The sequence below is a fragment of the Artemia sp. Qi Xiang Cuo genome, chromosome 14 (assembly GCF_049724085.1).
Source record: "Artemia sp. Qi Xiang Cuo chromosome 14, ASM4972408v1, whole genome shotgun sequence".
NCBI classification, from domain to species: Eukaryota; Metazoa; Arthropoda; class Branchiopoda; order Anostraca; family Artemiidae; genus Artemia; species Artemia sp. Qi Xiang Cuo.
This window is the reverse complement of record NC_142807.1, coordinates 26,211,530-26,226,368: the sequence shown is the minus strand read 5'-3', so window position 1 is coordinate 26,226,368 and position 14,839 is coordinate 26,211,530. Positions and strand designations below refer to the sequence as shown.

General features: G+C 36.2%; 1 protein-coding gene across 2 annotated transcripts in view; it reads left to right on the top strand.

Annotated features, from left to right (window-relative positions):
* Positions 1–14,839, top strand: part of LOC148944313 (far upstream element-binding protein 1-like) — a 48,088-nt gene that overhangs the window by 26,096 nt on the left and 7,153 nt on the right. For both annotated transcript variants that reach the window (XM_089100258.1, XM_089100257.1), the window contains exons 2-4: positions 712–864; positions 10,060–10,430; positions 12,808–13,176. In XM_089100258.1, the coding sequence (XP_088956384.1) occupies positions 753–864; positions 10,060–10,430; positions 12,808–13,176 (852 nt within the window). In that variant the 5' untranslated portion in view covers positions 712–752. The remainder of the gene's footprint in view (positions 1–711; positions 865–10,059; positions 10,431–12,807; positions 13,177–14,839) is intronic.

Below are 14,839 nucleotides of genomic sequence, written 5' to 3'. Positions count from 1 at the left end.
AACCATAACTTTTGAAACTACTGCATAATTACAGTTGTTGTGCAATGGGTTTCCAGCTATTTAGATTAACTCTCTTACCCCCTCTGTAAATTAGCAAAATGAGCACTTACTTATTCACCTTTCCTCAAGTGGGAGATTCTTTCAACACTCCTATAAATGTTGCACTTATCTTTGACCAGAACTGGTTGTAGAATTCATGACCCAGTCCATCACTTCTGGGGGATTTACTGTTCTTTAAATTTTGACCACTCTGGCCACCCCTTCTAATGTCAGGTCACTCCTTAGGATTTGTTTTCTTCTGGAGTGACTGTTTTGGTGTTTCGAATTCGCCGAACACCAATTTTGCTTATTCTTTTTGAAAAGACACTATTGGGCAGCCCGTATATTTCTTTATAAAGCCAAACTTTCTTCAAGGATTACAATTAATGGACTGGTTACAATCTATCTTACCTCCTTTTCCTTTATTTTTTGTAATAGTATTTCAAAAGTAAGTTCGAATTAACAACACTAATATAACTTTTTTTTTTTAAATATATGCACAGGAAAATTAACATGTCTTAGGCAGTTCCCTAAGTCCCCCCCCCCTAACTAACTTTGTTATAAAGTTGATGCTGAATATACAAATGTTTGTACATCTGACTCCTCCCCTTGGACTTGTCTTCTAATTCTTCTGTATTTTTATTTCTAAAGCAGTGTTTCTCCTTCTTACAGTTGTGTTTTGTGCATTAACTATCTCCTCAAATTTATTTATCATGGGCGATAGTTGGGATAATAATTCGTGGTCTGGCAGTACACAGACATTTTCGTCTTCAAGAGGACGAGGAAGAGGAATGCAAAGAGGCTTCCAGAGCCGCGAGAATCAAAGTAAGTTTGTCTTTGTGTGCTATTGTCATATTCGGAAGTGTTATAAATAATGCTATGTCAGTAATAATGCAAAAATGCTATGTCAGAAGACAAGCAGAAAGGCAAAAGTTTTAAATTGAAGCTAGGCTAAAATCTAAATTCACTGAAAATGTATGTTAGCTCCCTGGTTGCTTCATCAAACTATCTTATTAGATTCAAATAATAAAAGATATTTAGATGACCTTCTGGTGATAAATTGTTTAGATTTTTTAGAAATTTCAAATATAAACTATAAAACTATCTTATTAGATAAATTCAAAAACCTCCAGAAAAGGTACATTTCCCCTAAGATCTGAAGGTGCTGGCACCTACTATTAATATAAGCCATTTCTGTTCATGATTTTGGCTGAGTTGGTGCTTTATTTTCTGGGTTTGGGGCTGAGATAGAGTAATTTTATCATTTGCATCTCTTTAATAATTATCTCTTTAATGTAGAAATGAGCTTGTCTTTTGCTCCTTTTGTAGCAGTGATGGTAAAAAATTACTCTACTTCAAGAAATCAATTTATCAACCAAGTTAGGTAAATTTTTCTTCAACGCTGATAGATAGCCTTGATAATCTGACCGAAGCATGAAAAACCCGTTTCTATGGAAAGTCTGGAGTTGGTTTGTGGAGAGAAAATCGAATTTTTGAACTAAGTCTGAGGACTTTTTTTTAACTTTGATTCTTAGTTTTAAAGTTGATAAAATCAGTAACACTACTCTTTTGACTTACTTGATCAAAAGAACTTGGAGAGCTTAACCAACAATCGGTTGTTCGATTACGGTCATCTTCAGGGACGACGGGTCTTATAGGAACTACTGCAGGTGATCAGTATTTGACATTCATCTTTCTGGAAAAAAAAAATCTGTCCTGAAATCCACCATTCTGAAAATTTCAGGGATTGTTGTGATTGATGTCGAAAATTTTTTTTTTTTTAAATTCCTCATGAAATACGCCATTAAAACGTTTCAATTTGTTAGTAACTTCAGAGTTAATTTCACACTGAAAAAAATGCCCTGAATAGAATGCGAGACAAGTGATTGACTTAAAAATAGTAATCAGTTGTTAGGATGCATGATTAAATTTGGCGAGTAGGGCTTTTTGCTAGTTTGTATATCTGGCATCGGTGTCAGGCATGAAATTGGCGCTACGAAGAATTCCTTTCTGGGACCAAATTGTTACCATCAAATAAATCAGAATTACATGATATATTTCCGTAGTTGTGCAAAGCAACCACTCTGTGCTTGTAAGTATGGTGCAGCTTTAAAAGGAGGAACATTGATTGGGTATCAGGAAATAGAGAATAAATTTATTTTTAAGTACAGACATTTGATTTTCGGACCATCACCAAGGAACATGTCCCCATTATTCTTGAAGAAAAATTTTTTCTTGGAGCATACCATTATAAAAGTTTCAAGGGGTTGACAACTAAAGTTTTAAATCGACACCACAGAAAAAAAATCTTAGCCTAACTTCTTAATGTACTTATTTCAGACAAGTGTTTCCCAGGCGACGGAAAGCTAGGTATTATTGTCCTTGTATAGGAAATGTCTTCTGCTGTCTCCAATGACTGTGCAGGAACATCATTTTTTGGAAGGCGAAGAAAAAAAGCATCCGATAAAGATAAAGGTTTATTCAGTCTTACCCCCTTCCCCCCTCTCCCTCCTAGAAATCTTGTTCCTTGACCCCTTCATAGGATATGCCTTAATGATATATATGTTCTTACGTGGTTAGAAAACGACTGGGAATTGCTGATTAAATGTTAGTTTTGATGTAATGTTAGTCTTTTTATGTAAGCGAATAATTCAAATATGAATGCAAGTACAAATACCACCATATCTGTGAAGTTGGTAAATTCATGAGACCAATCCTGACGACTTGAGTTTTAGTATATTCCTTTCTTAGCCCTTACTCTTCCAATTTTTAAAGGTGTGCCACTGACCCCCTAAAATTCTACACGCCTGATCAGACTCCTGCTTTGTAGCAGGCAATATTCGTAGTTTTCGAGTGTCTTAACGAGCTAATAATAGTAAAAACTAAGACTGGAGTATTTTTTAATATATTAGAGTAAAAGAACTTTGTTGCCCTAAATAAAAAATTCCTTAATGCTTAACCGAGCTGTGGCCTAAATAGATATATTCCAAGAATAAAAGGAATGTTGACAAGTTCTTGGAATCTGCTTTATCACAATTTATACCATGTTTGCTCTCTTAAATAGGAGTCCTTTTGATTGAACAATGACAGCCCCAAAGCATAAGATATGAAAGTTTGAAAAGGAACTGGAGTCGGAGTTTCCAACTGACTACTCTAAAACCTAAGCCTTAATTTAAGCTATCTAGCAGTAAATTAAGGTCGACCCCAATTTTAGCTTCGAAGCTTTGTTTGTGACTAGTCAAAGTGTAAAACTTTTCACACGATCTTAAACCATACACAGCCTGCTTTATGCTATTTTTTACTTATATATGTGTTGATACTACCTTATGTGTCAGGTATTTTTCTCTTTCTCTTTGTTGTACTTTATTGTGAAATCAGCTGATGACTAAGTTAGTGTTAAGATAAAATTAGCCTCCACTTTTGAAGAGTCTAATAAACGGATTTGTTTATAAACTCATTTTAAATAATTAAATAATTTACAAAAAGGTTGAGAAAGCCTTAAAAATGGAAAGAAAAACCACTAAAGAATTTCAGGCTTTTTTGGGTGCATAAGAAAATTTGGTACTTTTGTCCTATAGCCACCACACTCAAGATCCTATGTCGCGAACATGAGACAATAACCGGTTTACATGGTCTTTAGCCAGACAATTTTTTACCAGACAATATTAGCTTCGGCTCGGTGGGAAACTACATTGTATCTATATTTTAATTAAATATTTACTTGGTATTTTGGTTAGGTTAGGTTTGTTTAGGTTACGTATTTAATATAATGTGGTCCCGGCCCCCCCTTCCATAATTCTTTGCTGTAGTTTTCGTAATTTTGTTGATAAAGCATTATATTTTCATCATATTTTGTTTTATTTCATTAGCATTAACCAAACTTCACTTCTTGACAGAACTTGAGTGTGGTGGCTATAAGACACAAGTACCGAAAATTTAATTCATGCAGAAAAATAAAAATGACTATGCACGAACCATTTTCCTACTACGTTTATACTCTGCTATTGGTTTTATTAAAAACAAGGATATAATACTTTGCTGAAAAAAAATTCAAATGAATTTACTGAAAAAAATGTGAATTGTCAGTTTAATATAAATATGCTGATATTTATTCCTTAAAATCTTACTTAATTTTTGATTTCTTAGTTATAAAAGTAAAAACATTTAAAAGAATTGTTTTCAGTAAAACACAAATTAAGTTTTCGCTTTTAGAAAGCATAGGGGCTTTGAACCCTACTCATATTAATTACTGCTCGTTTTGAGTTTGACTCTTTTATTTATTTTAATTTCTGTTTGTTTTGGGTTTCATTTATTTATTGATACTGATTTGTTGTAGTTGTATTCTTGGTAGAGTATTTTATTTTATTTTTGTTCATTTTGTTTTTATGGGGTTCTTCACTTTTTTTTAAAAACTTATATTGTGGAAAAAGTATTTTTAATGAATTTATGCTCGTTTTATTTTCACATAGTCTTTTTCAGGGATAAGAAAATAATAGTTTGAATCTTTCAGGTTTTCTTTTGAGAATGTATAGTTTGGCCTGCTATTTGTATACTGGAGAAACTTTATCAACAATTTTTAACAACATAAACTCTTTTGAAAATTTTGACACAAATAGTAGGGTTTAATTTAGTCATACACATCTTCTAGTTGATCTGGTGAATAAAAGTTAATACCATTCCCCAAAAAATATATTTATACTCTTTCACAGCCTGGATACACTTACACTCAGTCGTTCATGGTATATTGCTGAGATGTCTTATTGGCAACCAGCATACAAACAGTGTGTTTTGATTTAATCTTTATGCAGTATTTAGTTTTTAAGCATAATGGTCAAATTAAATAACTGTGGGGGTTGACCAACCCAATAATCCTGACGATATGGTTACTAGACTATTAAGCTACGCTGAACAAAAAGGCTGTCTTAAGATTTTTACTCGAAGTATCTGTAAAAATATGAGCTAAAGAGGAGGGCTGATTGCCCTCCAATCACTTTTGACTCTTAAGAGGGTACCAAACTCTTAATTTTCAACCATGTTTGCTCCTTTAAAATATCAATGATACTAGCTACGATAGAGCATCGCTGCCTATGTCCTTATATGCCCTATAGTACTTTAATGCCATTTTAATACCTGCATACATAGAGGTTTTTCGTTTAATTGAAACTCTTATAAAACGTTTCCTAAAAGTTTCAACTTAATGCCATTAGAGTTGTTAGTTACAGTAACCGTAGAAGCAGCATTAAATGAATACACACAGTGTCTTCTGGCTAGCTCAAAACCCTCACCCTATGAAGGTATGAAGGTGAAATTTTCAGAGAATATATCCGTTGTGCGGATGACAACCTGCCATGCCTATGCAGGTTGTCAAAAGCGAATATCAGCAATATCTTAGGAACAGTTTTGTTTGTGAAATTAAAACTTACAATGCTTGTTATGGGGGATGTGGAACTAAAGAAAAGACAATATTTGCATCATAATACTAATGCTTCTACTCCTACAACTACTGCTACTATTGCTATTACTGCTACTAAAATTAAGACTATTACTACTAACTGTACTTTTACTGCTACTACTACATTTACTGGTGCTACTACTACATCTAATAAACCTAAGGGTATTAAGGTGAAAATTTTGGGCAATATTGTAACTGTATTGAAATAAATCGAAACACGCCACGCCCATATAGATTATCAAGAGGACGTATCAGCAATGCTTCAGGACCGCTTAATGGTATTAAGTTAAAAATTTCATCGTGTGTTGAAGGGGATGTTGAAAAAAAAGGTGCTATTTGCATACTGCTACTGATCCGACTGCAACTGTTGCTAAGTATCATTACAGAACCTTTGAACAAAGCTGAAAAAGTTGATGTCTCAAAACTTTGTTTGGATATTTGTTATGGGATATGATGGGCGGGGGGGGGCCCCTCAAATCACTTTGACTCATAGAAAGGGCACTATAACTTCCAATTTAAAATCATATGAGACCCATCTGAATTTAATACGACCATCCATTCATTAAAAACCTTATATGCCCTCAGGGCATAATTTAAAGCCCTAACCCCAGAGCTTTTGGGGGGTTGTGCCAACCCTGGAAGCATTTTCGTATGTGATTTGGACTATTTTAAACAAATCTGCCATCGCACAATTTCAATCAGATACATTTGGTGAAAAGAGGTATAGTTGGGTGGGTGGGTGCTACTTTGACCTCGATCACCATTGACTCTTAAAAGGGAACTAGAACTTCCAAGTTTAACCCAGTGAGCCACCTTTATAAAGCTTATATAACCATCTCTTTCATAAGAACCTTAAATGCCCCAGGGGCATAACTTACAACCCTCGCCCTCAGGCTCTGGTGGTTTGTATCAACCTCAAAAGCCTTGTTACATGATATTTGACCTAATTTGAATAAAAGGGCTGTCTCAAAATATCTTTTGGATATATCTCAGGAAAAAACGACGCATTTGTGCGTGTGTGTGTATGTGGGGGGGGGGGGAGCTGCACTTTGATCACTTTGCTTCTTAAAAGGGGCACTAGAACTTATGATTACCAATCCAATGAGTCACCTTCAAAGCATATACGACCACCTTTTTTTTTATCAGAACCTTATGTGGCCCAAGGGCATAACTTACAACCATTTCCCTGAGAGCTGTAGGGGGGGGCGGTTGTGGGGGGGGGGCGGTTGTCTTCCTCACAGATATAATTCCAAAAAACCTTCAACTACGATGAATAAAATTGTTATTACCAAATTTTGATTGGAGGTGTTAAGTCAAATGATGAGCGTGGAGTGAGGCTGATAATGAGCGTGGGGGGGGGGGGGTGAGGCTATTTGCTCTCAAATCACTGTGAGTCTTAAAAAGGGCACTATAACTTCCAATTTCAAATCAAATAAACCCCATTTGATGTTTACACGACCATCCATTCCATAAAAACCTTATATACCTTCATAAAACAACTTACAACCCTATCCCCAGGGCGCTGGGGGTTGTGTCATCCTAGATACATTATTATATGTTCTTTGGACTATTTTGAAAAAAATCGTTATCTCATATTTTCAATCAGACGCGTTTGGTGAAAGGGAACGTGGTTGTAGGGGGGGGGGGGCTAAATGCCCTCCATCACTTTTGACGCTTAAAAACGAACTAGAGCTTCCAATTTTCAATAAAATGAGCCTCTTCTAGAGTTAAACAACCGCCCCTTCCATAAAAACCTTAAATACCCCCTGGGCATAGCTTACAACCCTTGTCCCTAATCTTTGGGGTGTGTTTTAACCACAAAAGCCTTTTTTTATGATATTTAGACTATTTTGAATAGACTGGCTATCTCAAAATTTATAAAAGATGCATTTCGGGACAATACGACGTGTGGGGGGGGGGTAGCTGCCCTCCTATCACTTTGACTCTTAAAAAGAGCACTAGAGCGTCTGATTAACCATCCAATGACGTCCCTCCGAAGTTTATACGACCACGCTTTCTATAAAAACCTTATATACCCCCACGGCATAACTTACAACCCTTGCCCTGAGGGCTGGGGGGGGGGGATTTGTTATCCTCAAAGACATAATTTCCGGACCTTTCAAATACCTTGAACAAAATTTGTATCTCAAAATTTTGATTGGAAGTATTTGGGAAAATGATGGGCGCGGGGGGAACATTTGCCCTCTGATCACTTTCGACTTATAAAAAAGGCACTAGTCCTTTCAATTTCCAATCAAATGAGCCCTTTTTGAAGCTTCTACGACCACACTTTCTATAAAAATCTTACATGCCCCAAGGGTATAACTTACAACCTTTGTCCTGAGGGCTATGGGGGTGTCATCCTCAAAGACATTATTTCCAGATCTTTCAACTACGTTGAACAAAATGACCATATCAAAATGTTGATTGGAAGTGTTTGGAGAAATGATGGGCGTGGGGGGTGATTCTTCATCCCCCATTACTTTCGACTATTAAAAAGGGCAATAGCCCTCTCAATTTCCAATCCAATGAGTCTTTTTTGAAGTTTTTTTGACAACGCTCTCTATACAAACCTTATATGCCTCCAGGGCATAACTTACAACCCGTGCCCGGAGGGCTTTGGGGGGGGGGTGTCATCTTCAAAGACATAATTTCCAGACCTTTCAACTACTTTAAACAAAATGGCTATCTCAAAATTTTGATTGGATGTTTTTGGGAAAATAGTGGGCGTGGGAGGGGTGTTAGTTGCCCTCCAATTGCTTTCGACTATTAAAAAGGGCACTAGCCCTTTCAATTCCCAATTGAATGAGCCCTTTTTGAAGTTTCTACGACAACGCTTTCTATAAAAACCTTATATACCCCCAGGGCGTAAATTACAACCCTTGCTCTGAGGGTCATGGGGAGGGGGGTTGTCATCCTCAACGACATAATTTCCAAAATTTTAAACTACGTTGAACAAAATGGCTATCTCAAAATTTTGATTGGATGTGTTTGGGGAAATGGTGGGCATAAGAGGGGGTTAGTTGCCCTCCAATCACTGTTGACCCTTAAAAAGGGCACTAACCCTTTCAATTTCCAATCGAATGAGCCCTTTTTGAAGTTTCTACGACATCACTTTCTATAAAAAAAAAACCTTATATGCTCCCAGGGCATAACTTACAACCCTTCCCCTGAGGTTTTTTTTTAGGGGGGGGGGGTGTCATCCTCCAAGATATAATTTCTAAAACTTTCAACTACTTTGAACGAGCCCTTCGAACGAGCCCTTTTTGAAGTTCCTATGGCAATGCTATCTACAAAAACCTCATATGCCCCCAGGGTATAACTTACATCCCTTGCCCTGAGGGCTGTGGGGGGAGTGTCATCCTCAAAGACATAATTTCTGGCCCTTTCAACTACTTTGAACAAAATGGCTTTCTCAAAGGTTTGATTGGATTTGTTTGGGGAAATGGTAGGCGTAAGAGGGGGGTTAGTTGCCCTCTAATCACTTTTGACTCTTAAAAAGGGCCCTTTCAATTTCCAATCGAATGAGCTCTTTTTGAAGTTCCTACAACATCACTTTCTATAAAAAAAAAAACCTTATATGCCCCCAGGGCATAACTTACAACCCTTGCCCCGAGTTTTTTTTTTGGGGGGGGGAGGGAGGTTGTCATCATCCAAGATATAATTTATAAAACCAACTACTTTGAACGAAATGGGCATCTCAAAATCTTGATTGGATTTGTTTGGGGAAATGGTGGGCGTGAGAGGGAGTTAGCTGCCCTCCAATTATTTTCGACTATTAAAAAGGGCACTAGCCCTTTCCATTTCTAATCGAACAAGCCCTTTTTGAAGTTTACATGACAACGTTTTCTAAAAAAAAACCTTATATGCTCCAGGGCAAAACTTACAACCCTTGCCCTGAGATTTTGGGACCTTTCAACTACGTTGAAGAGAATGCCTATCTCAAAATTTTGATTGGATCTGTTTGGGGACATGGTGGGCGTGAGAGGAGGGTTAGTTACCCTCCAATCACTTTCGACTATTAAAAAGGGCACTAGTCCTTTCATTTTGCAATCGAATGAGCCCTTTTTGAAGTTTTTGAAGTTTCATAGGCCGCACTATTGCGCTGCCTATGATTACTCAGAACGTTGCCTCTCGCAGATTACGAGGACTGTTTACAATTTTAATATTCAGTATGGATAGTCTGCCAACTACATGCATAATTCTTGTCAGCATACCGAAAAAAAATTGTGGAAACATTTAGAGGGAATTTTAGATACAGCTCAGTGAATAGTAAATGATTATTGATTCGTATAAGTGTGATTGGAAAACCTAAAACTGTTAGTGTTTTTCATTTGTAATACTTTATTTTGAAATCAGCCGATATCTTAGTTTTAATTGATATTATTGATATTTTTTGTTGTTATTAGCCAAAATTAGTTTCCGCTTGTAGAAAGTGACACTACTGTGACTACTATTGCAACTATACCTAAGGGTATGAAGGTAACCTTTTCAAGGAATTTTTTATTTCGCATCCCCCGTCCACCAAATAAATGATTGGAATGAGTATTAGTATGTAAATCTTACAGGTAGCAATGGTGGAGAAAATATCGAAGTATCATCCAGCATGGTCGCGCGAATAATTGGTCGTGGTGGCTCAAAAATTAAAGAGTTGGAAGAAAGCTCAGGATGTCGAATCAAAATTTTAAAAGAGCAAAGCTCTGGAGACTTGGTGGTCATAAGTTTGTCAGGTGGTGATATCTCCGAAGCAAAGAGGCTCATTGAAGAAGTTACTAGCTCAGGTGGTCACCAGAGGGAACGGTATGGCCAGAAACAAGCCAATGGGTTTTCTGGTGAATCTAATAGAAGCAATTGGGATGACCCAAGTCCTGGCTGGGGTGATCAAGACTCTGGCTCCAATACTTTCAAGAATTCTGATCGACAAAGACGATCTCCAATGGTATGTGTATCGTTCTTAGTTGTTGTGTGTTTTTAATATGCCTTTAGAACACTAATGCTCTCAAACTTTGACAAATTAACTTATATCTGTGTTTGTATTCTGATAAAGCGCTTGTAACTTCATCCAAATTTGTATTTTCGCTTTTACTTTCATAGTGTCTGAAGTTTTACCAGCTTGCAAAAGGGGATCTGTATTTTAGCTTTATAAAACTAGCTAATACTGGCTAATTTAAAAAAAAATAGCTGATTGAAAACTTAGCTATACTAGTAATCTAAGTGGCCAAAACGGGGTGCTATCATTTCATCTAACCGTCACAAGTACTAAGCGTCATTTCGTCGACAAGGAAAATCTGTCAGAACCACTAACCGTCAGAACTTTGACAGTCATAACATCGACACGTCAGGACATCGACAGTCACAATCGCTACCCGTCAGAACGTCGACAGTCATAGCATCGACATGTCAGGACATCGAAAAAATTCATCAGGACATCGACAAAAAAATTTATAAGTTTATATAATAGTAATAAGTATATAATAGTTTAGAAACAAATTTTGGCTATATATTAGCACATCAGGGGGGTGGGGGTAAAGCATAGCATATATTAAATACGTAACTTAACCTAACCTAGGTACCTTTTACCCCTAAACCCCAAAAAATTAAGTTTCAAAATTTTAGATGTTATGACGGATTTTGTCGATGTCCTGACATGTCGATGTTATGACTGTCGACGTTCTGACGCGTAGCGATTGTGACTGTCGATAAACTGACGTGCCGATGTCCTGACGGTTAGGGGTTCTGACGGATTTTTCGTCGATGTTATGACGGATTTTTTGTCGATGTTATGACGGATTTTGTCGATGTCCTGACGGTAGTGGTCCTGACGTGTCGATGTCCTGACGCCTTTCCGCCAAAACGCTACTAAGCAAAATTAGTGGGAATTAATAAAAACGCCTGAAGGTCGATTCTGAGATATTATTTCAAAAACCATCGCTAATCTGTTCTCAAAGAGAAAATGAGCAGGACATTGTATGTTCAATCCCTCTTTGACCTTCCTTACCTTCATCAGCAGTGGGACATACGACCTCTCATTGCAACCTTCAGGTATGGCAGCAACGATATGAAAAAGACCTGAGAGATTGAGGGGTTTGATGGATTTTTTATATAATAATATTGTATTTTCAAGATGTTGTATTCCAAGGTGATCAAAATCAGAGCTAACCGCTGAATAGTAATGGGTGTAAAGAATTCGCAAAAAAAAAATCAGAAAGGTGAATCCCCTTGTAGAAAATATGATTCAGTCCATTTAGGATCCAAATTGACCAAGACCAGTACAAACTACGGAGGAAATCAAAAAGGAACAAGCATTGCTGATTTTATTTTAATGTACATGTCATCTAATATAAAGCAAAATCCAGCATTAATTTATTTTTGGGAGTTTAGAGAACAAGTTTAAGTACATTTCAGTGCAGACTTAGTCGAACTGGATAGACTACGAGACGGATTATTTATTTTTGATTGAAAACATTTTTTTTGTGGCATTAGCGAGTCAATCTGGTGCTTTGACACCAAATATAAAAAACTTGTTAGCAACAGTATCCTAAAGACTCTTATCTCCCACATTCTAACTATTGGGTCTAATCCCAGATTCTTCGCAAATTCCTCGTTCCCTAAGAACATATTAAACGCTGTAGAGGATGACGTCTAATGCTTGAGTTATACCCAATACCAGTTTATCGATAAATTTAAGTTACTTTTTTGTTATTATTGTGAACTTATTGTAACTCTCTAAGCCAATGTGAGTAACGTGCGCTAAAATATATAGAGTGCGAACCATAGAAAATAGATTCTATGATTTTTATATTTTTTTTTTGTAGCTTAACAATACATGAAAAAACTTTCAAATTTACCATAATAAAAACAAATTGACGTTCAAGATATATCGTCTTAGCATTTTTTAAGTTTATATATTAGCGTCATTGTTGTTTCGTCATTATGTGCACTCTTTTGTTCTGGGTGTCTGACCATACAATAAGGGTCTTTGCAATTTGTTTTTATTTTAAATTGTTGTAGATAATTTCGGAGACCACACTGCCTTTCCATGACGATAAATAAAAGTTCAAATAGGGATAAAATCCTTTTAATAGACAATGATAGACTCAACTTCAAAATAAAATTGGTTTGGGGTCCAAAATGAATCTTAGTAGAATATTCTAAGAAAAGTGTATTTTCATTTTTATTAGCTAATTATCTAAATTATTAGGACCGAAAAGGTTTTTCTCTTCTTTTTTTAGGTCTGTCAACACTTTTCCTCATTATTGCCATAATATGTATACAGGTATGAATATTCAATTTTCTGGGAAAAATTTTCTTTTTAGGAATCCTCTGGTTCCACTGAAAAAATTACAATTGGTTCTAGTTTTGTCGCTAGAGTTATTGGAAGAGGTGGAGCCAAGATTCGTGAGCTTCAGGAAAAATCAGGATGTCGGATCCAGATACTTAAAGAAGAAAGTGATGGAAATGAGTCAGTAATATCAATATCAGGACAGGACACGAGCATTGAAGAAGCTAAGCGATTGATCATGCAGATTGTTGAGCCTTCTGAAGGATTTGGGGTGAAGCAGTCAACTGGGTTTACTAGTGGAACTACTGCAAATGATTGGAATGAACCAAGTTCTGGTTGGGGAGATCGAAACCAAGGTTTGAATGATTTCAAGAAGCCTGATCAACCATGGCGACCTCCCATGGTTTGTTTCTTTTTAATATTTGTTTCAAACGCTAAATATGTCAAAATGGTACAAAACTAGGTTATATTTACTATCGAAGTGTTTGCAAGGTACTTGAATAATTATGTTTTTCATTGTACGTTAAATTACTAAACAAATATTCAGGCGAAGAAACTTATACTCATTTAAAAGTGCGTGGACAGTAATAATGAGGTTCTTGCAATTGTTGTTGTTTTGCTTGGGGATAAAGGTTAATGAAAATTATATCTACCTAGTTTTGTTTTTGCTTGCTATCTTTGTTTATAAAATTATCTTTTTGATATACGACGTTTAATTCACAGTTATAACCCTCCATATTTATTGTTAGGTTCTTCACAACCGCATGTGGCTTCTTCTTGTCTTGTTTTTATTGAAATTGTTTTTCTAATTGTTTTTTCTTTTGTTCACACGTACATTTGTTGGAATGGATGAAGGAGGACTTCATCCTTTACTACACCACTAATTCTAGAACTGGTCTAGAGAAACTAGAGAACTAATTCTAGAATTGATCTATTTTATTTGTGTACTGTTGAGATCGGTTTTCTAATAAAATTTGACCTTTCGGTAAATTGTAGATTTCTAAATTTCTTCCTTTTTTACTTTTCTTGGATTTTTTTTTTTCATTTTGATGAAATGAAATCCAGTAAAAACACTCGAAATCCACCAGTAAAGTCTCGAGTAAAAACTATTCAAAAGGAAAATCATTCAAGTCTAGGAATCGACATCGACAACGGAAAAGAATCGAAAAGATGCAGGTTTTAGTTTAATGTGCCTATCATTTCGTAGAAATACAATCCATAATTTGTTGATGATTGCTTTTGTGTGTGAATATGAAAAATGGGTGGCCGGTGTTTACCCCCCCCCCTGGAAAATACCTTCCTTTTGAAAATATCCCCTCCGCGGAAATTACCCCCCCCCCCCCCGCGGAAAATAAGGCTTTCCAAATTTGAGAATTTTATTTGAGTTTTTTTTTCATTGGGGGGAGAGAATTTTGGTACTTGTGTATTATACGCCACTCACTCAAGTTTATGCTGGGTAAAACTCGAGAACAAACCGTTTTCTTCGTTAATTTCTTTCAGCTTAGCGCGAGACAAGACAAAGAAAAATGACAGAATAGATGGGAAATATATAGTTTGGGTTATATATTTGCACATAAGAAGGGGGGGTTCAGTTTGAAGTCAGAAAACAAATCCTACTTCATAATATGCAGAATATTTGCACCTAGAACATTTTGCATGCAGACCCGATATACTTTAACCCCCCCCCCCTAATTTGCAAATACATAGCCCAAATTTGTCTCTAAAGGAACGAAGAAACCGGTTTGTTCTCGAGTTGTACAGATCGTGAAGTTGAGTGAGAGGTGTATAATACACAAGTACCGGAATTTTTCATGGAGAGTGAGCCGATTTCCCGGCATTATTTAAAAACGATCAGAAATTAAATTGAAAAAAAACATGTTTTTCAACTGAAAGTAAGGAGCAACATCAAAACTTAAAGCGAACAGAAATTACGTATATGAAAGGAGTTGCCCCTTCCACAAGACCTTGCTCTTTGCGCTAAAGTTTTGACTTTTTCCCTAATTCTTTAAGAACGATTCCTGAAACACAATGGTCGTTTGATTGGAACAATAAGCTTTGTTTTACAA